This window comes from Wyeomyia smithii, chromosome 1, assembly GCF_029784165.1.
Source record: "Wyeomyia smithii strain HCP4-BCI-WySm-NY-G18 chromosome 1, ASM2978416v1, whole genome shotgun sequence".
Classification (NCBI taxonomy): Eukaryota; Metazoa; Arthropoda; class Insecta; order Diptera; family Culicidae; genus Wyeomyia; species Wyeomyia smithii.
The window spans coordinates 166,097,390-166,123,757 of NC_073694.1; the positions used below are offsets into that span (position 1 = coordinate 166,097,390).

The window sequence follows — 26,368 nt, forward strand, 5'->3', positions numbered from 1 at the left end:
CATAAGTGCCTAAGTTTCTTGCTATTTTTTCCAGTAATAGTACAAGAAAACAAGTACAATAGTAGTCGAAAATTACAAATCTATTACAAAAGTTCACATCAATGGACAACGTAATCCTAATTCCCTAACAAAAAAAAAAAGTCGAAATTTTGTATGTTATCTCATCGTAACTATTTTATTCTTATGAAGCTCTCCCTCTATAATATTTTTATTAGCTTCAATTTGATGCTGATGTATCAATATATTTGTTAAGAAGAGTTAGGAATAAGTATAAGTTAAGAAGAGACCCACTTCGGAAATTGCTTTTTTAATTTTGAAACAGACTTTTTGTTTGAAAATTGTGAATCTAGTCAAAATAAGCGTTAATGGAATTCGATAAATCGAACCATTCTTGCGATGATTTCACCAGCCTACCTCTTGGAAGATCTTCCGTATAATTGTCTCTTGTTTTCTCAACGAACTGTTAAGTGAATTGTACAATCTCGGAGTGATTTTTGTTTAATCGTCGTGCAAATACGCAGATACGCATTCCACACCATTCCTCTGGTCGGTATTCTCATTGATCTTCATCGCTAGATGCAATTTCGCTCTGCAGGTTTATGAGTAACTTTTGATCGCATTTGATCAATATCGTTTCTTCTTATGAACAGTTTAGTTAGCATCCACCAACAAGTTCTGGATATGGTTAACTTCTATCAGACGGATCTCTTCCAGGCAGCGTACGAATAGTTGGAACGGCTGAAACTTTTTTTTGACAGTAAGACCTGAGAAAGTATTTGAAATCATTGCTCACCATTTTTACACACGTCGATTACCAACAAGAAACTGACATTTGAAGCCCTCTGCCGCGGAAAACTATGCATGCTAACTGGTAGTACGTCTTTCCGTATCTTTTATGATGATTTTCCACATGATTTTACTGAGCAAAATGCCATTTCAAGACTTATGCACTCCGTCAACTTCACAGAAATGAAAACACTTCAATTGCAAAACAAACTTTGTGGCGTAATATCCCCGAGCGCTTTGATCGGACTTTATGTTGGGCGTGTACGTATAGGAAGTATGCAACATTCTCACCAATACGGCGGTAGGTATCTGTCTAATCTCTGCTCTATTAGTATTGGGTCCGGATAGGTGTGACATGTTGAAAAGCAGCAGAGAAATCCGCAGACGTATCGTAGCTGACATTCGTGTCTTCTACGAACTCCACATCATCTTTGGTCTGGTGGCCTTCACTCGATGAATAGTATGCTACGGTTATGGTTTTACCTTCTTCAAGATAGTCCACGAATATTATGCCATGTGCATCCCAAAATACGGAGGCCGTAACTTTTCCGGCCCATTGTTGCATTTTTGGACACTTCGGAGCGCTTTGGCCCAGTAAAACCCACTGTTTTGTCTGTGTTTCATCCATGGTTATAAATCGACGCAAAAACTCAGTCGACTTACGCGAAAAAAATGCCAAATTCTTCATGCCCAAAACTGAATGTATAATGTTGCCCACGCGTTCCAATGACATGCCTACAGCATTAGCTACCTCTCTCAATTTCAATTTGGGATCATTCAACATCATATCATCAATTTTTCCGACGATTTCTGATGTAGTTACCTCTTTTGGGTAATACTTATTCAGCTTGGCCTTGGTCGCGCATATCGTTTTCTTGCGTAGATAGTAGTTTTTGATCGAAACTCAAAACTCAGGTTTTCCCATATTGAAAAAAAAATCGGGGGTTAGTCGCTTCTCGGTGCTGTAACTTGTGAATGCGTAAACGTAAATGGCTGAAATTTTTGGCGTCATTTGAAGGATCAAGATCGACAAAAATTGTTCAAATGAGTGAATATTAATTCAATCTCTTAGAATTTTCAGGTACTTATCAGACTGCCTAGTAGGACCAAGTGTAGCAAGATTTTGAAAGAGTGGGTCGTTTAAGAAACTGGAAACAAGCTGCCATGGACCGAGTTCGTTGGCGTAACATTGAGACGCAGGTGAAATCCTGAGGGATGTTTTTCAAATTAAGAAAAATCAAATCCTGTTTAGGCACAAGAAAAAAAATTTGTATCCCGTTTATTTTATGTAAAGCTCTAACCCTACAATTCATTCTCAGGTAGTTTTTCTGTATAACCAAAGGTTTCTGCATTGCTTCGAATGAAACCTAAGCTAAAATACTAAGGCCGTTTTGGAAAATTACCCTTGAATCTGGAATACGTATCCACCCGCGGCACTTAGTTTGCTAAGCCAAATTTGTGTGCAAAGTTACATTTAAATCAAAAATGGTCTTATAGATGGTCTTTTATCGGACGCTTTCTGGTCCCTTTATCCATCATTCTCAGGATGATTTCGTTTGGAATAGTTCCTTGTCATCGATACAATTGCCATCCAGCGCATTATGACAGCATTTGTTCCCACACTTCTAACCGCACTGCTGGACAGACCAGAACGTAGTCTGATCGGACCGGTACGACGTTCCGAGTTCCGACGCTCCCGCTAGTACATGCCCTTTTAAAAGTACTTTGAAAATAACGCAATCTTGATTATGTGACTTTTTCATAAGCGTCAAAAGTAAACTGCTTATTCAACTCCAGGCAGATCAGTTTCTAGAATAAACGTCATTGAAATATTCGTAGGTAATTCTAACAGTGTTGCGTAAAAAGCTAATTTAGTGTACCGACTAGTGAATCTCCAGTTGAAACACACTATAAATTGATATTAATTTAGATTTAGTGTGAAAAATTGCGACAATATATAGAAATACTTTATTTCTAATAGTTGGAGCATAATCTTAGTCATTGTCATAGCTCATCACTTTTGTTACTGTATGAAACATAAGCGACTCTATTTAGAAGCGCTATTAGAGTACAAGAAAAAAAAAACGAAAAGTGCAAAAAGGTTACCGGCAAAATGATGAAAAACAGTATATTTTACCTAAACCCCAGCATGTTCATGTATTTCTCACAAATAAAACATGTTTCAACATCATTTCTATAACTTTTCAGGATAGTATGTTTTATAAGTTTAGTTTAAAATGCATAATCATTTCAAATTTTATACAAAATTGAAAAAAGGTCATAACGCTCAAAAATCCTAATGCATCGACATGAATAGCATACCTTTTAGAACTGTCATTTATACTTGGGGTGCGAACAGCTTTCAAAATCCCTTTCAACGCGAATAACCCGAATTGAAGTGACGCTTTACATCTGTTTACATGAAAATGAGTAAAAAATACTCACCTTGTTATATTCCCTTAATCAACCCTGACAGGTAGATTTAAATGACGTAATGTAATACATTAAAGTGAGGAAAATTATTATTGACATTGCCAACACATTAAACACATGGAAAAAACTATAAAAACCAGCCGCTGTTGTTGTTTTACAATGAAGGCTCCAAATTTTCGAAGCATAGAAATAAAACTTGACATTTTGCGCAGTCATCTTGATTCGAACTGCTTTATTTTTAAGTATTTCATTTCTTCCGGTTACTGTCGTAAGATCACAATAAACATTTTCGCTGTCCAACGCGTTTGATTACGATTTTTTTATTGAAAGGGTTCAAAGCGACGGTTAACAGAGTCATTATCACCACACAATTGTCGATTGAAAATGACTGTCAGGCTTTGGTTAAAAAACAAATCCGTTAAAGCATGTTAAATATTTTTGGGTCAATGGCATTTATGTTTAAATATAATTTTGGATATTTTGATATAATATGTATATTTGTAGTCTGCGAAAATCTCTGACAATTCCAACCAAATTAACTTCATTCCTCGCGTCCAGCTCGACTCAGTCCGGATTGATCAGAAATTAACAATACAGTCAAAAGAATCGATACTAACGCATACCAATAATAATATAATTCACTTAATTTATTCTCCGACAATGCAATTACGCAAACGGTTTACTAATCCGTTTGCGGAAAGCACAACTGAATTTTTCGTATTCTGAGAGCAAAAAAGCAACACGAAAATCAATACCCTTTTCCTCCTCCGCATGCCATGGTGACGAGCCTCTCGCTTCGCAACCAAACAACTTCTCCGAACGCTCCCGGTGTTACCCAACAGTATACAACTCCGACAGTCAATAATTCTTCCTCAACTCTAGCTGGCAACGGAGGCAATAACATGAACTGCTAAAGAAAAACAAAACGTCCCGCGCGCCACGGTTTGTGGTTTTGGGGCGCGCGCGGATGATGATGATGGTGATGGTGGTCGTGCGGATGGTCGCTAAAACCAGCACCTTTGCTGACTGACATAACACATTGGGCTAGGTGCCTCCTTGCCACCTGCCGCCACCTAATAATGCAGCAATGGCCGATCCATGGTGGGCCCCATTTGCGGAGTCACATTGTGTGCATGTATATTTATGTTTGCTTAATAGCAATTAAATTCCATTAAAAGCAATTACCCCAACAAGCGACCAGAACGAGAACGAGGGGCACCAAAACAGTTTTTATTACGCCCACACCACGTTCGCGTGCAGTTTGCACATGCACTTACACAAACATATAGTGCCCCGGAGAAGGGCAGTTTCGGTCGTGTGTGTGTGCGTTTGTGCCTGTCTGTTCCACACAAGTCTAATTGGCGGCGGTTTCTGCTTGGCAGTGAATTTTTGCTACACCAGCTTAGGTCAACTAAAATTGAACCAAATTAGATCCGCTTGAGGTTGATAATCAGGCCCATTACTCCTGCAATGGCTGACGACACACGATCAAGGTGGAGCTGAGACTTGTACGGCCAGCGTATGGGAGGACATTAGCAAAGGAAGAAGAAAATAAAAAAGTGTTTTTACAGAGGCGAGACATTTCGCTTGGGACCCGCGCGCATCGAAGCGTACGGTGGTGAATGCGGTCCGCGTTCGAGTGTCATCCAGCAAGCGACCAGCAGCGCAGCGTTCCCGTTGTCGTCATTGTCCTGGTGAAGTCGTATCGTGGTCCAGCGCTGGCAGTACAAATAAGAGCGGGAGCGAGAGAGATAGAGAAAGCGACACAATACATTGGAGGACGTTTTTTTACCACAGTCGTACCGGTGCTGAAGTAAATGCGATTCAATTTGTTGGATGTATTTCTTGCGCCGTCGTTTCGTTTTTGTTCGCTAAATGTTACCTGGAATGTCAAAATCAAATAATGAAAAAATATCCTTTCATGTCGCCAAATTAGCAGAAAATGGATGGGGAGTTCTAAAAAATATGCTTAAGGTTTATTGTTAAATTATCTATTATGCTAATCCGGACACTTTTAATTTCGACGAAACTTTACAATCACTTTTTTACGGATATTTTATGGATTATACTATCAAATGTTTACGGATATAATATTACAAGAACACCATTCAAATATTTGTTCGGATGGAGCTGAGTGAACTTCCATTCTGTTTCTTAACTTTGTAAGTATAGAAAAAATGTTTTACATATTGATAAATTTTTATTTTGATTTTTTCGATAAGCGTCATAGGAGGAAGAGGGAGTATTCTTGAGTGTTACGAATTGTTACATAGGGGAGGGGGAGGCAAGATTAGCGTTACGTAACAAAAAAATTCTGGTAAGGCTATAATTTTACTACAAAAATAAGCATTTTCATTTTGCCAATTCTTCTACATATTGCGTTGGGTAATTTTTATGAGGGGTTACGTTTTTTAAAGGGGGGGTTTATGCGTTATGTAATTTATGGATGTCGCCTTATTGCATGAATGAAATCGAAATTTTCATTTTTTTTTCTGATGACAAACAATGCGCAGTGGGCCAGGAATGCAATCTAGCGAAACGAAACTAATAACTCCGGATCGTGTTGGTTTTTTGAGATAGTGTTTTCGGCAATGTTATTGAGAATAACCATAAACATCATATCAAGAAGACTGGCATCTCTGGATCGACCCCATATAAATGACAAGCGTCAAATCGAACAGCGCACTCCATCTATAAAAGGTGGAAGTTCGCTATGAAAGTGCTGGTAATTACATCGCTGCGAAGACAGAGTGTGCGTATGTGGTGGTTCAGTCTGTGCACACACACACTAGCATGCGTCGTTCCACTTTTATTCAACAGACTGCACTGCCAAAACTGTCGCTCAATCTCAGGCAGAGTACCCAGTCTTCTTGATATGATGTTTTTAGAATAGCCAAAGAATATTTTTGTATGAAAAATATTTGTACTAAATGTGTACTAAGCTAGTACTATTTTTTTTTTCATTTTTTTTAATTTGGAAGGATTGTTTCTTCTACAAAGTTGTTTTTCAGCTGATAAAATAAAACTCTTCCAAAGTCACAAATATTCAAGGGTGAAAGAAGCCACAGTGTATGAAATAACGATTTTTTTGGACACAAAGCGCAACCTGCAACTCTCGAGGCTGGAAGAATATAAAACTAGAAAACACGTGCTATTTTGTTTCCAATGTTATGCCAAATATTTTTGGAGATGTCAAAGAGAATAAAATATGAACTCTTTCGGTCCAAAAATATGCATTTATAGAACACCCAAACAATCTTTATGTAATCACAGTAGGCATGGTTTGAAAATTATACCTTAATTATACGTATCACGCGATGTTGATTTGCTGACGATATACCTACATTTTATTTCGACCCTAATAACCTACGGCTACGAGTTTTAAGAAATGGAAGAAATTTTGGAGCGACGGAATAAAGAATTTCTTTCAAAAAAATTCAACCGAAGATATTTTCAAATAAACAACTTTGTAAAAGCAACCATCTTTCTAAATTGACAAAAATGGAGAATTAAAAATTTAGAACTAGATTAGTAAAAATATTTTCTTGCAAAAATATTCCTTAGTTATTCTCATGAACATTGCCGAAAACACTATCTCAAAAAATCAGTGGTGGGCACCGCTAACCGAAAATTTAGCGACGCTACTCGTTAAGGCGCTAACCGGCAAATGTAGCTCGATAATCGAGAAACGCTAAACGCTAAACCCACATTAGCGGAACTTTCGCTAATCGCTAACTGATCAATATGTAAATAGTCATATCGCTATATTTATTGCTTGTGTTTTGTAAGATTTGGACCACTTTGATTTTTTGTGGTAAAACAAACGAAAACATTTACTTTTTAGAGCTATTTACAATAAAAGATTCACAAACTGGTGTTCATACTTGATTTTGTAAAAACAAGGAATAACAAAAGTTGTTCAGCTTGCATTAAAAATAAATACTTTTAAGAATGTTATCATAAAAATTCAATTATTATCTGAATCGAAAAAGTAGAACCAAAGTTATGACAACTTTCAAGGGCATTGCAATTTACAAAAGTTGTAGGTGTGCCGACAATTCAATCTGGACCGTGAGCTTGTTCTCCAAAATGCTCCTGTGCTATGTACGATAGCTGGAACTCCATTCAAGGGTAAAAAGACTGACTTGCAACTGTGTCGTAAAGAGAAGAACTCTAGACAATTTAGACAATTGAACGTTGTTTGAATGAAACATACTTCTTAAAAGTAACTTTCGCAGTAGAGTATGTTCATCGTTCGAAGCAATTTACGTACACCATAAGAAATTCACAGTTTCTCTAAATAGCTTCTCTACAAAATTTAGCGGATTAGCGATTAGCGTTTCGAAGGCCAACATTTTAGCGACGCTAACAGTTTCGCTAATCGGCTCAAAAATTAGCGAAATCGCTAAACCGCTAACTGAATATTAGCGTCGCTAGTTAGTGATTAGCGAATTAGCGGAATGGTGCCCACCACTGCAAAAAACCAACACGACCCGGAGTTATTAATTTCGTTCCGCTAGATTGTATTTCTGGACCACAATAATTATTTTTGATGACATAATTTAACATATTTTAATGCTCCACAGTAAATTCCAGTTTTAATTTCCATTTAAGATTTATCTCGTGTTAATTATATATTTTCGTTGCTTTGATGAAGTTTTAAAAGATATTTTGCTCAACTCAACTCAAGTTTTGAGACTTTATCTTCTTGTAATATAACGCCTTCCTCCTGTTTTTTCACTTCATTGCTCTTTGAATTGAATTTCTGATTGTGCATGATCTGTTTACAAAAAAGTGCCTACATCATCAGTTTTGTTATCTTTTTTTTTCTTTTGAAGTTGCATTAATGGAATAATGAAAAAAAAAAAACTAAAAGATTGTATGCGTTCATAACGTTGTTCAGACGGCAGGCAGGTTTACGAGGTATATAGGACGTATTAGGGAAATCGAGCACAATTTTCAACAGTACAGTAACCATTTTCAAAAGACCAGGGTTTGCATGAATCAGGCTTGACCATTTTCAAGGTTTGGTAGCACTGTAAAGTATATTGTCTTTTCGAAACAGATAACAATCTCACTCAGTTGCGCATCATTTTATTATGCTGCTGGATTGGATTGCTGATGGAAAAGAAAATTCAGCTCGTGCTGATACATGGGAATGATGTCTAGTTTGTAAACGTCTTTTCTTGTTGTATTTCGTCAAACATCGACAATTCCTTGTTTAATTTAATATCGGATGTGATGCTGATCGCATCTCTTCTGATAAAACAGTGGAATGTTGTCTGACGGCTGACAGATTTTGATTGCCAACACTTTCGTTTTTGTGTTGCCAAAATACGGCAAAACTTTTCACTGGAGTAAGTGCTGCTGACCAATGCACCTACCGTCTGCAGCTTCTACTGCTAATACTCGCTGCTATTAGTTAGGACCACCCTTGTGGCCATCCACTAGTAAACTGGTTGGTTTGAGCAGAAGCAGGCTATTATGTAGCCCAACGAGCGCACTAGGTATATAACTCTGTCGACCGTGCTAGGGAAAGCGAGCATTAAGCGACCAATCAAGGGACGAAATCTGCGTTTAAGCTAGGCTTGACAATTTTCAACAGTACAATAGTACAATCCCAGTGAAATGTCACCGTTTGTTTGACGTAGAACTACGCCTCTCAGGAAGCATCGGCTACATAGGGATGTGGAATGAAAATCTAACAACGGAAAAGGGGAATAAAGGAAAACAATCCAATGGAATACATTCAAAGGCTTTCAAGATTGTTAACAGACTTTTGATCAAATACTTAGATGCTTCGGGTGTTAGCTAATTTCCGCGCGTCATTCACACAGGATCACGGTGTTTGATAAGAATGATACGCATCATTCGTTTTCGTAATCTACGTACTTAACATCCGCCAACATCTTTCAATGAGTTGACTTCGTGCGCAACTTTGTTCGATTCGTCACTTACCACGGTGACCAAACCCTACCTTTCCGTCGCAGTCGTGGAGATGCAGAGGCAACAACGACTGTTACACTTCCTTTCTTACCCTAACGATCGTAAGGACGTGGCCGGCGCCGTTATCGATCTATACAAAGTATTGTTGTACACTGAAGATGGCAAACTAATCCCAATAAACATGGTTCCTTGTGCAACTTCACTAGCTCAGATCGATCACGAAGGATCAACTACGAAATGTGTGGTCGTCAAGCTCAAGCTCAAGTTTTCAATGGAATACGTTCAGATGCAGAAAATTGTAAATTCGACTCAAGTAGCAATTCGAATTACATTATTACGAACTACTACAGAATTTTGTTGCATTTGATAGTGATCAAAAACAATAACTTATATCCAACACTAATAAAATAACTATAGTGAAACTAAAAAGATTCAAATTGATATCTGTAGTCGATTTATGGCCATTTTAAAACTAAAGATGTTGACTTCCGGTTTTTGTAAAATAGCCAAAAATGGCCAAATACTGCTCAGTGTAAGTATTTTTGGAATCGGGATAATGCACAAAAACCGGAAATTGACTTCAGATTTCATGTTGAAATCTAGAGCGGCAATTTTCGATATCGAGAAAACAGCCATTAATTATTTTATTATCGTTGGATGGAAATAATTACCACCGATTCAAAATAGTCTGCCGTAATCCTTGTGTCTATCAATCCAAGAATCATTATAAAGAAGAAGTTTTTAACTCATCGCTTGCAATCACTCTCGCATGCATCAATGCAAATATTGTAACAAAAACTGTTGTAGTTTTACGTCAACCTTGTGGCACACAACCCTTTAGTTATTCTATATGAACTCCATTGCGACAAGTAGTTTTAATACAAATTTTCGAATACATAAGAAAATAACAGAAAATGAATTTGTCGATAGAAAAATGAATACAACAAACGCCCGATTCCAGTAAAATAAAGTGCTGAATGTAATTTTCTCAATATCGGCTCATCCAGACACAGCCATTATCAAACAACTGAAAAATGATGGAAACAAAACAGTATACTTTTATTCACTATTTCACTGCTACCAGAAGAAGGGAATTTTATTAGCAGTAATTGTGCCACTGCATAGAATTCAACACGACTACATGTTCATCAACATTGAATCTGTGGCTACATTATTTTCTTATTAAAAATTTAATAATTTATCAATTTTGTGATGGTTTAAACGATGTCGCCAGTGTTGGTTTAAAAAAATTTATCTCAATTCTCAACTTTATTCATGACAAAGTTAAATCTTATTAACGAGACGTGGCGCCGGTGAAAAGTGGTAATTTTAGTTTCCCCGCGATTGCCACATCGTGTCATCCGCCATTCTTAGCGAAAACTCAAAACAAATTGCCTATAGTGACGTCATCCGATGCTTTCTTTTCGGCTGATCATTAACCCAGCCTACTGCACGCACACCGATCGCGTACACTTTTCGCGTATAGGTGGAGCTCAAACAGCTTGCCCCTTATATACCTCGGTTCACCACTACCGACGATCGAGAGCAGCGTATACACAGAGGTGGGGAAGATTAACACTCTAGTCGATCGGTCGTGTAACCACGGCTGAATACCCCGTATGACGTTCGCGGGTGTGGAATGCGCGCGTGGTGAATTCTCTAGCTCTCGCTCCCGCGATGCTGCTGCTCTCGGTTTGTTGATCGAAACATGGTCTGGTGCGGGGGAAACTGCCATGCAATTTTTATTGCTTTCCCACCTCCGACGCCTGCCGGCTGCTGTTGCTGTCTCGTTTCCGCGATCGGGTGTCGCGTTGCGACTTACTCTACACTTCGTGCAGCCGAGCAGATAGAATGGTGGTGTGGAATCATTAAAATGCAGTTCTCGATTGAGATGTTTTTGGGCTCGCTCCTCCTCACTAAGGCCGGCTCGAGCCGTTCGCGCCGCAAAATAAGTTGAATTGTTTGGTGTTTAATGACCTCCGAGGCGCTCTGCTAGAGGCACCATTTTGCAAGACAATTTGTGGGATTGTATTTAAAGTGATGCAAACTTTTAGCGGCAGGTTCGGGTCTTTTTACTATGATGTGGTGTCAACAAATGATTGCTAATTGAATGGAAGTTGTTGATGGCATGAAGATATGAGAACAGGTCTAGAGTGAAACTTTATGAATAATAAATGGCGCTCTTGGCCGTATTCAATTCTCATACGAATTCAAACGATTCTTAAAGAGTCTCTTTAGTACACTCTGTTTATTAAATTATAATCAAAGTGTGGTGTGGCCCTAAAGCTCAAACTAGAAAAAAAAGAAAGATTTTGGGGTTTTAGCCTTTTCTGTGAATTTCGGTGCCCCCAGCCATAACATTTTTTTGGAGACTTAAATGAGTTTTCTTGTAATCATAACGTTGTAGCGACGAATCCGGCGAGCAATTACTATGCGAACTGTATCGTAATTTGACACGTTTTGGTAATGACTAGAGGCACCAAAATTCACAGGAAAAAGCTATAATCTTTCTAGACAACTATTTCGAGCTTCTTCTTTTCACTTTTTTCGACCACTGTAATCTTAATCAATTTATCAAATTATACTAAAAACCATCTTTTGAAGAATATCAAAAGCAGAGGCTAAATACATACACTATTATTGCCCAATGAAGATCGGGTTAATTTAAAGCAAAAGTTGATGAGCAAGTCCACGCTACTTCGCAAATCGATTCTGATCGACCATTTCCGATTTCGCTGAAACTTTGCACAGTTGTTTCCAGTTGATAATGAGGTTATTCTATATTATCAGTTCTTCATATAGACTCACGACTGCTGTTTCAAAACGGCCTATTCAAAAATGTTACTGATGAATGAAATATTTTGTATCAGAAAAACTACTTGTTTGATTGAAATGGTGTCTTCAGCAAAGTTGTAGGTAGTAAAATTGCGATTTTAAAAAAATATACTAACTTTAATTTACTTTTTAGGCGACAGACCGATTATCGATCCAGTGCCGAATCCAGAGTACGTCGCCATGTCCCTCGGTCTTGGGCTGCTATCCTCCAATCGCCCTTAACACCTATTTCGCGTGCATCCTTGTCGAAAGCACACATCCAACGAGCGCGGAGTCTACCCTGAAGTCGACGACCGCTATCGGGATTCCTGCTAAATATAGCCTCAGGCCATTGTCGTTCGTAGTAGAGTGGAACTCCTCTCGACTCCTATTTCTGCTTTCACGTCGCCGCTATAGTAGATGTGGTACTTAAATGAAGTGTCCGCAATAGGATCTACTGCCCGGAATTCGCGTTCTCCCGATTTCGGCCACCGCACCTCTTGGATCGCTGCAACCTACCTCCACATTCACTTTCCGCCACATTCTCTAGCCATGCCGGTTCGAGTAGACTTGCGCTTGCCGGTTCGAGTAGAGTCCTTACATTCCAAGTATCGAGTTTCCAATAATCGTTGTCCTTTTTCGTTCGCCTAGGTCCATGCTGATTATTCCGTTCCGTATTTATATCTAGATTGTTCGTAGTAGTTAATATTCAGTATGCTGCCTTACTAGGGCTGCGATACCTAATCTCGCGACGGGGCTGCCGTATTAGATCTAGCTGGTGAGGCACTGCGTTTCATGATTCAGCCGCCTGCTTCGGATCAGACGCTGATGTACGCCGCCCCTAACATGGGGAAACAGCCGCGTATGTTCCCCCTTCTCAGTCAGCATACGACCAAAGTTTCCACCGGGGGTTGGTTACCCGATCTCCGCTAAGGTAACTCGTATCCCGGTCGGCACCACGTGGAGGTTGGGATAATAGTTGCTGGACAAAGGTGAATGACCATAATAGGATCTCAAGTGACACGTGTCCAACAATTCGCCAACCAATCTAAAAAAATATGTACACTGTAAAAATATTTTTTTTCTGGGCCAAATATTCCAAATTGTCACAAAATCTAGTGTACAAAAAAGTGCTGTGACGATAAGGAATTGGTTGAGAGATTACATCAATTCACCCGAAGGTGCTGTTTTTTGGCAACGGAAAGCTGTGTTTTTGAGCGAACACTAGTATATATGTATCTATAAAATTGAATACGAAAATAAAACGCAGCTTTGTTATATTGTTATTATTTCTTTTTTTATATATATTTTCGGTCACTGAGCATTAAGTACCATCGTTATAATTATTTTTAGTTTTATCATATGTCATGTTTATGAAATGTTCTTGAAAAAAGAAATAAAAAAAAAGTCACATAGTGATCTCACTGCAGTTACTGTGAAACATACAGGTTTGCATGAGAGAGGGAAAGGTTTCATATATGACGCGAAACGTCTTTTCATCTCCCCAAGATACATTATTGTTACATAGTGGTTAGTGTAACTCCGAAGTCGAACAGTATCTTGAATCAATCATCCTTTGTTACAATTATGTTTACATGCAACTGATATGCGAAATCCCAAAAAACTTGTCACATTGTCACTAGTCGACAACTTGCATTAAATATATATAGATATATTTCGAAAGGTTACATTACAGTTATGATTCAACGTTTGCTTGCCAAGCTGCGTAAAAAATGGACAGCGAAAAAAGTCTTGCAAGTTTTATTAGTGAAAGGGATAAAAAAATTGGAAGAAAATTAAGCGTAATGGCAATTTTAGCCGACAGAAACAAGCATTAATACAGCATGCAAAAAAACATAAAAAATGTGAAGACCATCTGCCCGACAGCCATGCTATGGATTCATCATTGCAAATGTCGATCATGAATAAGCCTAGTTTTTCATCAACAAGCCGTTATGAAATACATTATTTAAACAAATTGGACGAAGACCACCCTATAAATCATAATGAGAAAGAATCTTCATCTGAAAACGAAGAGGATGTCACCAATCTAAAATTAGATATGGTAGCCTTCCGGGAAGATTTGCAAAACTGGGCAATAAAGTGTCAAATTAATCATGGAGCATTGAATTCTTTGCTTGCTTTATTGAAAAATCATATTCCAGACAATGTATTACCCAAAGATGCTAGAACTTTGGTGGGCACCCCTTCCATTACCTGTTTTTCATCAGATTCGAAACTTGGAGGTGAATACTGGCATTACGGTCTACGAAAAGTCCTCATCGAGACACTACCTTCTTGTGATGATCTGCCTCAAGATTTAACACTCAACGTAAATATCGATGGTTTGCTACCATTCAAGAGTTCTACAACATCTTTCTGGCCGATTCTAGTTCGCTCTATGTTTCGAGGTTAGTTACTAATGAATTGAAAATAGTACCGAAAAACCACTTGAGTCCAATTTGTAATCACACCATTCATTTTCTTTTGAAATGAAAATTAGTACATTATTATCTCATAATTAATTATCAAACTTGTTTTATATGAGACATAAATGTGAACAAATATGATACTAGAAGTTCATTCTTTCACGTACCATCAGTTACGAAATTAATATATGTATTCTTCAAATCATTAGTCGCTACTGATTTGAATTTTCCGTCGAGCTCATTCAACTGGGTTTGGATTTTCTGCAGCTCGGAAGTGACCATTTGTTGACTATATCCTTCCATCAAAGTAGGAGAGGCATTGCCAAATTCTTCATTATTTTCCATGCCCAGGTCGAGCTCGTCGTGTTTTATGGGGTTTGTTGTTGATGTGTCTGCCGCGTCAGCATCCTTGCTGCTATCAGTGATCACGTAATATGAATCATTGGCAAGTTGTGCATATTGCTGTCCATCTGACCCCATTACAACAGGTATACTAATTTGCTGAGAAATCTACAAATGAATTTATAATAATTTATGGTTTACAATATTTTCCAGAATTGATGTTACTTACATCTGATACTAGAGTACTCTCTTGTGGAAAAGGTGTTGTTTGCAGTGAATGAACGGAAGCCTGTCGCCCACCGTGAGCACTAATCGTTCCTGTAGTTTCGTAGTTGATACCTTCATGAAAACTTGAAACTAAATTTTGCTCATTACCGGAAATAACAATATGAGGCGAAGTGGACGACTTCGTTGTTGCTACGTGAGATATTCCTGAAGTATGCTTTAATGCCATAGTACGACCATGAGTAGCGGCAACAGCAGCAAACGGTTTTGTCATCGATGAAGATGCTACAGTCTGCGACGGTTGATCTGGGAACGGTACTGCATCAGTAGAAACACCACATGGCTCACTTGATCCCGGTGAAATCCATTGTTGTGGAACCTGTGTCATATAGTTTCTCTTTCAGAATTTATTCCTTATTATTATTTTTTTTAATGTTACTTACCAAATTGTAGCTCTTAGATTTGAACTTTGGTTGCTTCTTGGCTGGTGTTTTCCTTGTACCATGACCCATTTCAGCAGCATCTTCGGAATCCGTTACTCATTCCATAGCTTTCATCAGGCTCTCTGCGTCTTGCAAGGTTTGGACACGCCCAAGCTGCTTACCTTTTTTTTCTTCCAACTCTCCTTATCTGGAATGGATTCGACATTTTTTGCCAAACTGATGATGTTGTTAGGTGGCCAGTAAATCATCTTTTCCTCCACCCAACCGGCCGGCACCACCGTCATAGTTGGTAGGGATTTTTTTGATTTCCTTGTCTGCACAACACAAAACGCCATCGCTACTCTGTTTTCGAATTCGATACGATAAAATCGCAACCATTTTCAGTCCACAACAAACAACAAATGTCAAAAATGCTTTCGTTACACTGTAACAAAATCGTAGGCAAAATAGGTTATTTCGTGACAAGATTTGTCAAGCTTTTTATTACAGGGCAACACACTGGTAACATTTGCAATGCCGTTGTTTCAATGAAACTAATTAGACATTCAACAAGTGACAAATAAACATGCCGAAGTTGAAAAGTAGTTACGATAGATATTTTGTTACTCAGTTGTGATTTCGAAATAAAACATGAAATTTATTCTACTGCCGACTGAAAGTTTTTGTACACCTTATCTTGAAATAACATGTTTGTTCTCAAATCGAAAGACGACTGTAAATATATGGTAGAATGTTAAGCATAATGGAGCAATGGAGGATAGTTATAAAAAGTAATATGAATATTTAGACGTAGACTTATTTTTCTGAAACAGATGTAAAACGAAAATCGGAAATCGAAGATGGAAGCGATCAATTTCAAATGCTTAAAGCTAAGTTTTCAACGTCTTTCTTTAGTTTTCGTTGTATTCGCTTGAAAAATTAGTTACGCGTCCACCAAAATACGAAAAATTGTTATTGTATGACGTTAACTATTGTACTACTGAAAAACATTAAGTCACGTTTGAACAATGATTTCGACAATTAAAGTTGAAAATACTTTATTTTGAACTCTGGTCGCTGAAATACCGAACTCACTATTTACGGAACAGGGATGATATCTATATGCCGAAATCGACTTCCGGTTTTAGTAAACACCAATTCCATATTAATTTTAATTGTCATTTTTGATTTGGCTGAAACTTTGCACAGGTGCTCCCATGAACCAAAAATGCCATTAGTACTTTTTTTTTAATCACGATGAATTGTCGAGAAGGACTTATGTACAAATGGTATTGATGATTACCAATATTTTCAAAGCCAGAATAAATTGTTTGGTCGGTGTGACGTCTTGGCTAAATAGTAATTTTATTTCGCGAAAAAATTAAACATCCAAATAAATTCGTTTCTAAGGAAAATAAGTTGACAATATAATATAAAATGAATTAGGGGCCATCCACATACCACGTGGTCAGCTTTGTGTGGAGGGGGGGGCGGGAGAAGGGGGGTATGAGTAATGGGCAAAAAAATGTTTAAATTTTTAAATGTGGCACAAAATGTTTGTTTGATCCTGAAAAAAAAATGGATTTATTTAAAGTTGTTTCGTCGTTCTAAAAGAATTTCTCGTAAAAAGGTAAAGAATAACTATAAATTTAATTGAATACCTCAGAAAACATATTAACTAAACAATGATGCTTATTTGAACTTGGAGGAATGACTATTTTTAAGTTGAAAATTTCTAAAATAAACAAACATGGTCCATTGAACTAGTAGTATGATAACCTACATTATATGTCAAATTCATCTAACTAGTTGCAGTTAAATGGAAATCTCCAATGAACTAGCAGTCTGACAACCTTCACCAAAAGTCAAATCCACATGTCATTACCGCTCGTGGAAAGCTGGACTATCTAAAACTTTTCTGGAGACGCTATACCGAATAAATAAACCGTTTAGATGTTGGAAACATTTTCTATCGTGAACAACCGCATGGCGAGGAAAAACTTCCGATGTTTGACTTATGTCAGCACAAAATCCGGGACATCAAGTTTTAGGATTATCTCCTACGTCGAGTGTCTAACAATGATAAAACAAATTCAGAAAATCTATAACGAGCGTCTTAGCAGAGTGATTGAGAAATCAAAAAAATAGTTATCGGTTTCCGTTATACTCTACTAATTTTTTTTTGGAAATAAATACTGAAATTCAGTCCGCAAATATATATTTCGACTGTGACGTACAGTCTTCCTCAGTGCTTATGTGGACAATGTAAACACATATAATTTTTTTTCAATAGGGTGAGATGTTTTGTGATGGATTAATTATTCACTTATATTTATTAAGAATTTTTATTGTGTGTTCTGCCACAAACGGTGTCATATCAACACTATAATGTACATATATTTTAAGCATTATTTCATTAAAAGATTGTAATTGCTTCCGCAGTTAAGTGAATATAATTGTAGGAAAATTGAAAATTGATAAAAGAAACTCTTGGTTTATGGGGAAAAATAATTATTTGTGTTTTCGATGCATTAGGAGAAATCTTCCATTACTGCAAATATGAAGAAAATATATCTACTTTTTTGCAGCCTACTGCATATGACACGAAGCTTTTTCTCCTTTTACGGAAATGCTTGTACCGTCACAAAACAGAGATTTCTCACATCCTGGTGGTAAATCAGGAAGATCAGTAAAAATATAAAATTATAATTATGGATGTATGCCCGTAAACGGCAAACGGCACGACGAAACTAAGTGTAGCAATTTTCGAATTCGAAATTTGGGTATGTTTTATATGCCGCTGAATTGCGGGGGCGTGGTTGGTAACGTACCCGCCAACCACGCTCGAAGCCTGGGTTCGAATCCCAACGCTGACATAGGTGATGATGGTTGTTGGGTGGCGTGAACCACTCACTACCAACCCAACTGGGGTAGATTCAATCCTAGCCGACACCGGGAGATTTCCTGAGGCGAAAAATCTCTGGGATCACGCCTTCCATCACATGAGGAAGTAAAGCCGTTGGCGCTGGTCCGCTAATTTAACGGGTCGTTAGTTAGGGTCCAGGGTGGAGTCGCATCTCCGGGCGTCGGTGATTGGAACAACAACAGTGGCGGAACTAGACCGACGGCAAATGAGCGAGAAAAAAATATGCCGCTGAGTTCACGCGTCATTTATGTTTAAATACTTATAGTGGCTATTTTGGGAAACTTTTATGTTAGCATGAGCATGAGCATGAGCATGAGCATGATTGACCGCCCGCGGTTGCTACTCCGTTATTGCCAGATCAGCTGTAATTACACAGAGTACTGGACCTTTGATCAAATTGGAACAATTTCAAATGATATGATATCTCCTCGTAAGGTGATCCTCTTTACACCGAAATCAATTGCGCGTTGTTGACCTATCGACCTCATGAAGATATCGACGCGGAGTCTCTAGGCGTTCGGTCAACCGGACATTATCTTCCTAACAGATCAATCAACGACGTTTCTCGTTCACACTTTGTCTGCTCTAAAAAAACGATAGGATCCCGCGAAAAACACACCTGAAAAACAGAATATAACAATGTTGCGCGCTTATTACGAAAACTAATCATGACTATTTTTCTTGCCAAACGTCGCGATCCTCTTCGTACTACGCACGCGATGTAGCCAATCAGCTATTTGTCAATCCCGAATACTTTCGAAGAAACGAATGCACGTCGGCCGACGCGATTCTTCGGAAGGTATACATTGGTTTTTGTTAATCGCGATATTTATCGGCCGGACCAAATCTTCGGTTAAACAGTCACAGTGAGACATGAACAAGTATCTGGGTATACCAGTCGAAATCATTATATTCCGAAAACGTTCATATAAGTAAAACTTTTCCGAGCCGAAAACGCGGATTACATCGAAGCACTATGCACCTCTCTATTTCCTCCTACCAACGCAGACACTCGGGGACACGACATTTCACGCCGATTCTCTCTTAGTTGTCGATGCGAATGTTGCCTATTAAATAGAAAAATTGGCAAAGTTTCTTGCATACAAAGCCATACAAATAATTTAAAAATGCAAATTTCCATATTGACCAATATATAGTCTTAAGTTTGTTAACAAAATGCCGACCTAGTCCTTGTTGGAACAAAGTATACAAAACATAAACAGCCCAAAAGCTAGAAAAATCGAAAAAGTGAAACATAAGATTACATGTATTATCACTGCACCATACTCCCAGCTTCCACAAACCACATCATTGCTCTCAAGGTGAGAACATGTTTAGCTGATAGAACCCTACTTGAAGCCTGACCGTGCAAAACCGCGGTAAATGATGGATTCGAGGTATACTATGCGTTATGTTGGCTCATTACTAAGTTGAGTTATTCATTACCTTATAATGGATGTGATGCACTTGGAAAGATAGAAAAATGGCAAAGCTTGGTGCATCTAAAACATTAAGTGCAAACATCAGGTGTAGATGTACATAATAATCAAAAGTCTTAAAATTATTTACAAGACAAACCAATCATGATTATTTCAGGCTGACTAAACAATCATCGAAAGTCAAACTCAACAGTCACTTAAAAATCAATATCTGCTTAGAAGCCCAAAAATCATGAAATGAAGCTTGACAAAATACCTACACAACTATGTCTAAGTTTTAGTTATTTGAATCGTAAAAATATAATAACAACATAGGATTCTAAGAAACTAGCTTTTTTTTATTGAATAATTTTTCAATTTATTTAATTATTTCAGCCAAAGATATAAAAAATCTATTCAAGATCCGAAAACAAACCTCTCCTAGTTAAACAAAAATGAGGCCGCTCAGGTAAAACTCCGCCAAAATAGCACATTTTTTGTGTATCAACATAAACCATTAAATTTGCTCACAAAGTACTTTCTCCTTGTCCATCACCGCGATTCTATGTGCACGACGCCAGAATATAAACGCAAATTTGGTGCTTTAATACCAAACTAGTCATAATCAGGACATAGTATATAAATATATAAAACATCTGCTCAAAAGCTCGAAAAATCAAAAAAGCACAACTCCACAACACAACATTTCGACTTCGCCTGTTTCGTAAACTTAACCAACTTTGAGCAACATATTAGGCATCCTACCAACAACTCAACTACCGCAGGCGATCAACACAGAGACCCATAATAATCGCCTGGTATTTATATTTGTAACATCAAGTTGTACGTAAAAAATAGTACGAGGGTGGTATCCAAGGCACAACCGCATATTTGACGTAGGACTACGATAGTTTTATATTTCATTTTGAGAATTAAGTCATATAAAAAAAATCCTGTATTTACAAGTTCGTTGGAAAAGTAACGATAAAGAGTTGTAGTTTTTAGTGGAAAATCTAGATTTAAAAAAAATTTGAAATTGTCATTGAAATTTATGAACATGTTAACATTCATTTTTTTTATTTTAGGCCAATTGAAACATTTATTCATTAAGCAGAACCAGAAAAAAAATAAATCAGTTTTGAGATAACAATAAAAAAAACTGCTTCCTTCAAAAATAAACCTAGCTCGGTTTGATAAACAACATTAACCTCTCCAACTGATGTTTGCATAATGTTGTCCAATTACAAGTCCGGCAATGAAAGGTTGTGTTTACATGTTCAGTATCTAAATAGTTTCTTGCAGATGCTGATGTAATATTTTGTAATTGAAAAATACGAATATGAATGTTTAAAACCTAACGTCAAGATGCATATAATTTGGTTTTTCTCTATACCACAACCGCGTAATGCAACTAGGATTGTCATATTGAAATAAATTTATTTAACTGGAAAAATATAACCATCAGTACAGCTTAAAAGAGCAATCTGAACTATCCGTTTAAAAATCTTAACAAAGCATATTGGTTTTCTATTGTCTTTTAAATAGCCTTTTGGCCATTTGAATATGGCTGAGAAAAACCAGAGTATAGAATTCAAAAAGACAACAACCCAATGCAACTTCAAATTTTAGGAATTTAAAAGAAGTTATTATTAAACATGGATATGAAAATCACTACGGTTGCAGTTCAAATGCCATTTACTCGATTTTTAACACAACTTTTGTTGAAAAGACATTTTAATTATTATATTACTATCTTTCGCAATATTCTACCTGTCGATTAAGACATCGGTGTTTGAAATCTGTTCAGGGGTAGTAATAAAATAACCACCAGAAAAAGTGGATTTCAACTGAACTTTTTACTAATCTACTATTCAATGATATGCCAATTATTGTATCACAAGCTTTGGCATCCTTCGTCGTTCGATCAAAGCATTGGTGGTCAAAATCAGTTCAGTTCAATCACATATTGGATGCAACTTCCAACATCGTGATATACTCTTGCGTACAGAATTATTTTATCCCCGGCTGCACGCACCACTGTACGTCGACAGCAGCTACATTGTTTCCACTTGGCTTGACTGCACATAAATGGCTATCGAGTGCTACTGCACTCACGACGAGCGATCGTCTTCTCATACATGGCTCGGTGCAGTACTGTTGCCAGTACCAGCATGTTTTCCTTCAAGACATCAGTTTTAATAACATTCTCACAGCAGACCGTTTAATTGTCTGATAAAGGAGGTTGTTACGAACTTTCCGAAAAAGCTTTGCTTTCAAGACATCAAAATAGTCTAGGCTCATAGAAGCAAATATTAGTTGACCTGTTGGGACGGGGAGATTCTGTCAAATTTTTCTTTGCCGCTGATGGCAGTTGGTATCCTTTCATGAAGTCTGTGCCAGGCGTGCTCGCATGTGATTGGTACATTGTTCGTGAAAATACGACCTCGAAACTTTTCATCAATTTTCACTGTTTAACAATCAAGTAACAATGATATATGAAGAATCACAAAATTGTCCATCATTTTATCATTCCAACGGCATATTGATTACTATGATCCGTCATGTGGTTAAATCAGTATTACCGTTTGAAATCTTTCATTCCAACGTTACACCTTGGATTTAGTTTTCCGCAGAATGTATCTCGATATAGTGCGGTTAGACGTAGTCCTACGTCAAAAACCAGCTCTCCAATAATGTTTACACAAAATATCACCAACTTTTGCTTTGCTTTTGCTTTGAACCGTGGTATCGATTCGCACTGCGTCGCACGGACTAACATAAGGAGGATTAAACACCGGTAGGATCGTTACTACACACCAACATTTCACTAACACGACAATTGGCCGACTTACAACCGACTTCCACCGTTGCTGTTCGAGCTATTTGCACTATGCACCCTGGCAACGACAGTTCATTGTCCCATAAACAGTTTCATTACCATTTTATGGCACCAACACAAGACAACATTAACACCAAACTTATACCAAAATTCCATATATTTTTGCCTTTTTTGCACAAACACTAATGCCTCTTCACTCAAAATTGGATAACTCAAAGAGGGGGAATTGAAAAATTGTTCCGATGCGATAGACTTGACACCAAAAGCATAACACCAAAAGCAAACATTTTGACGAGCAGACCATCATCCCGAAGCAAGCAGCGGTATTTAGTTTCAAGCACATATCACAACTACTACTTTAGCTGCTGCATGTTACTCCCTTCATTTGCTGGGGCTGGGGCTACGCGTCATGGCTACCACTACTAAAAGACTATTTTCACTCAAAACTCTCACATTTCTGCAACTATTTTAAAAACACCTTAACACAAGATGCTGCAATATATTAGTTTTTATCACTTGCAGCCAATTTTTAATAATTCTCTTTAATTGACACACTCAAAACACTGTTAAAATATCCGCGATTGAAAAGCCCGACTTGAGTAGGCCGTGTTGCCATTCCCTCTTCTTCATTATGGGAAACTTTTATGTTAGAATGATTTTTAAAACACCCCTTTGTAATTTAAAAATCGTCCGACCGATATCTCGCATTTTGCTTAAACATATGTGTTGTGTACCACAAAAGATATGGCCACTCTTTTGACCGGCGATGTGAATTCGAATGAGATGATAGAAATGGCGATAGTTTAGAGCAATTACCTCATTTTTTGATTTCAATTGAAAAATCCTACAATAATGTTTCCGAGCTAAAAGAACAGGATAATTTATTGATGAATATTCATAGAAACATTACTTCTAATTAATAGATGAAGAAAAATTACTTCTAATTAGAGTTCGTTCAGGAATTTAAAAACAAACATAGCGGACGACGAATAAAAGCAACTGAAATATTAAATGCCTCTATATATTCAAGGCGCGTGCCTTCTCCGTGAGCAAAATCATCAATTTCACCATGGGATTTGATTGGCATGTTAAATTCATATATCAACTCAGAGAATCATTCATATTTATAAGATATTGACATATTAGGTAATTATATTTTGGTATTGTGTGTCGCTGTTTTTCCAGCACATCTATACTAAGAAAAAAAGTCAAATGTTTATGGTGAGATGTTAAATTGAAACTTTAATTTGACCAAAATAAGTTTCACAATATGCACAACGTAACATAAAAAATTTTTTTTATCGGTTTCATTGTGACTGATATACTACAAATCATGTCACGTAATTGTTAAACTGTAACATCATAAGTAACAACTGGCTAGTTACATATAGACTGCCAACTTGCGCTTTTCAGGTTACATAGTGGTAATAATGAGTGTTGCATAGGCCATCAATGATTTTTTTATTTGTCACATAATGCTTACAGATACTCAGTTGTAATAAAATTTGTTGCTTGGGTTGTTATGTCAACATCCTCGGAGTTCTTGCTAGCATCATCAGATTGCTCATCTCCTCCACTGTCACCGGATTTTCCTTTCATAGCTGATTTTTTTTTGTATCGCAAAGCATCTCTCATACTTTTCGACATGTTTTTACATTCGGTCACTATAATGATAGGATAATTTTAGATAATGTTATTCTTTTTGGGGATATGTACTGGATTTAAATCAAAAACAGGAACTCTTTTTCATGTTTTCATTTGAACCTGCGTGTTTTCAACGTATATGGAAATATGAGTGAGTTTTTCGAAAAAAAATCACAGGAGGGTTGTGTGTAAAGCCACGACACAGCTCTACTTACGGCTGTACATTAACATTAACGGCCAGCACAATAGAAAGGTGTTTTCACATTGAAAATTAGACACGGCTTTACTGGAGTAAGTGTTGGCAAATGCATCTACCGCTAATACCGCCGCTATCGCACGAAAGCGCGTCGTTTCATGTGGGGAATAATATCAACAACGAAAAATGACGCGCGTCTAAGCACACCCGAACTGTTTCGCCGTGCCGCTTCCGTTTACTTCCCTATAACACTGCTGCACCTACCGCTGAGGCTGTTACCATACTGCTACTGGTACCCAAAGCTATTAACTCTTCAAATTAAGTGGTTTATTTGTCCTCAAAAGAACAATTGTTCAATTTCATATCGGATATAATGCAATCGCATCTCTGTAATATTACCGACAGTAATATTCTTCTGAACAAAATGATCCAACTTTTCCATTAGAGGAAGTGCCGGCTGATGTACGGCAAAAATCTTGCCCGATCGCTCGCGTTGGCGTTCAGCCTGGCAGAGGCCTGAGACGTGGTGACAAACCAAACCACAGGGCAAGTGATTTGTTTAATTTGAAGGAAGCCACAGGCGCAACCCGCTGCTATCCTCTGTTACTGCTGCGTGCTGATATCTGCTGCTACTGCTGTCAACGTTGTGGACGGTCCATCCAGCTCACCTTCCGACTAATGAATGTAGCTAGTTTTCTCAGAAACACTCTTTTATAGCCGAAGGTGGCGACGAAATAGGCCACGCCTTTCTGTTCAGTTTTACCATTTTCTAATGTTCTTCAGACGATTTAATCCACAATTCGCATTTGATTTTTGTATCCAGCGAATAAACACCGATGGTGCTCTCACACACGCAACGATTTCACCCCTAACCGTATTGCGGCTTGTAACATCAAGCGATTTCGTTTGCTCGCTGTTGCGTGTTGCATAATGTTGCAACTTGGCAGCTGGGAGACGACGCAATTCTGTTCATGCTGATTGATTAAATCGACTTTATATTAGCTCTGCATAGTCGAACAAACTGTCTTTGTGAATGCGTTCTAACAGGCCAGTTTGTTATTCAAAGTTGGTTATGCTGATCGCAGCCTTTGCGCTGCCCCTACAGTGGGGAGTTTACTAAATAAAGTAAAAATTAGACAACTACAACAGAATTTGATTGCATCCCCCACAGAATGTCTGCTTGTGTTGATGCCAGAAAATTATTAACCTTCAATTATTTGTTTATTTGCCTTGAAAAAGGCATCTTGTGGTTTAAAATCGGTTGCTGATCGCAACCTTCGAGCTGCCCTAACAGTGTGGGAATTAAGATACACGGACAACATGCACTGTGGAAGCTATTTCACATTCATTGAATTAGACGGGTGCGACAGATTTAAATTGCTAGGATCCAAAACTGAATACTTGCTTGCGTTGTCAAAAATTATGAACTTTCAGTGACTCATTTATTTGCCTTGAAAAGGGCATTTTGATGCTCAAAATTGGATTTCCTGATGGCAATCTCCATGCTGCCCCAACACGGGGGGAATAATGGCAGTCTGACGACACACGCTGAGAAGAACCGCGCTGCTCCTGAGACGTGGTGGCCATCCACAGGGCTACCGCTGCTGCTAAGGAAGGACGACTGCTGTTGTCGCTGTCTAGAAGTATTATGAGCGGCTTCGGCTGAAACAGGCTCTTATATAGGCCAAAGAGCATGTTTTCAATTGCAAGGTATATGATTCTATCGACCATGCTTGGGAAGCAATTATATAACGACCAATCCGAGGTCGGATTTTTCGTTTTGACAAGGCTTAACTATTTTCAATAGTACAATAGTGTGAATAGTAAAATTACAATTATCTTCTTTTGGGAAGAATCTTAGAAGATTTTCCAATCTATTGCTGCAAGAACAAAGGAAATCCATCGAATACTAACAGATTTATTAGCATTTGAAATTGGACATATTTTT

General features: G+C 37.8%; 1 protein-coding gene across 1 annotated transcript; it reads right to left on the minus strand.

Annotated features, from left to right (window-relative positions):
• Positions 1-14,535: 14,535 nt before the first annotated feature.
• On the minus strand, positions 14,536-15,626 carry LOC129718769 (uncharacterized). Its single transcript, XM_055669818.1, has 3 exons — positions 15,419-15,626; positions 14,980-15,354; positions 14,536-14,918 (listed from the first exon to the last, which is right to left on the minus strand). The coding sequence occupies exons 1-3, from the start codon at positions 15,485-15,487 to the stop codon at positions 14,568-14,570; spliced, it is 795 nt and encodes a 264-aa protein (XP_055525793.1). The 5' UTR covers positions 15,488-15,626; the 3' UTR covers positions 14,536-14,567.
• Positions 15,627-26,368: the final 10,742 nt, after the last annotated feature.

Coding starts and splice junctions, on each gene's coding strand:
- LOC129718769 (XM_055669818.1), bottom strand. CDS start 15,487: ATGGGTCATGGTACAAGGAAAACACCAGCCAAGAAGCAACCAAAGTTC. Junction 15,355..15,418: donor AATCTAAGAGCTACAATTTG/GTAAGTAACATT, acceptor TATATGACACAG/GTTCCACAACAATGGATTTC. Junction 14,919..14,979: donor AGAGTACTCTAGTATCAGAT/GTAAGTAACATC, acceptor ATTCATTTGTAG/ATTTCTCAGCAAATTAGTAT.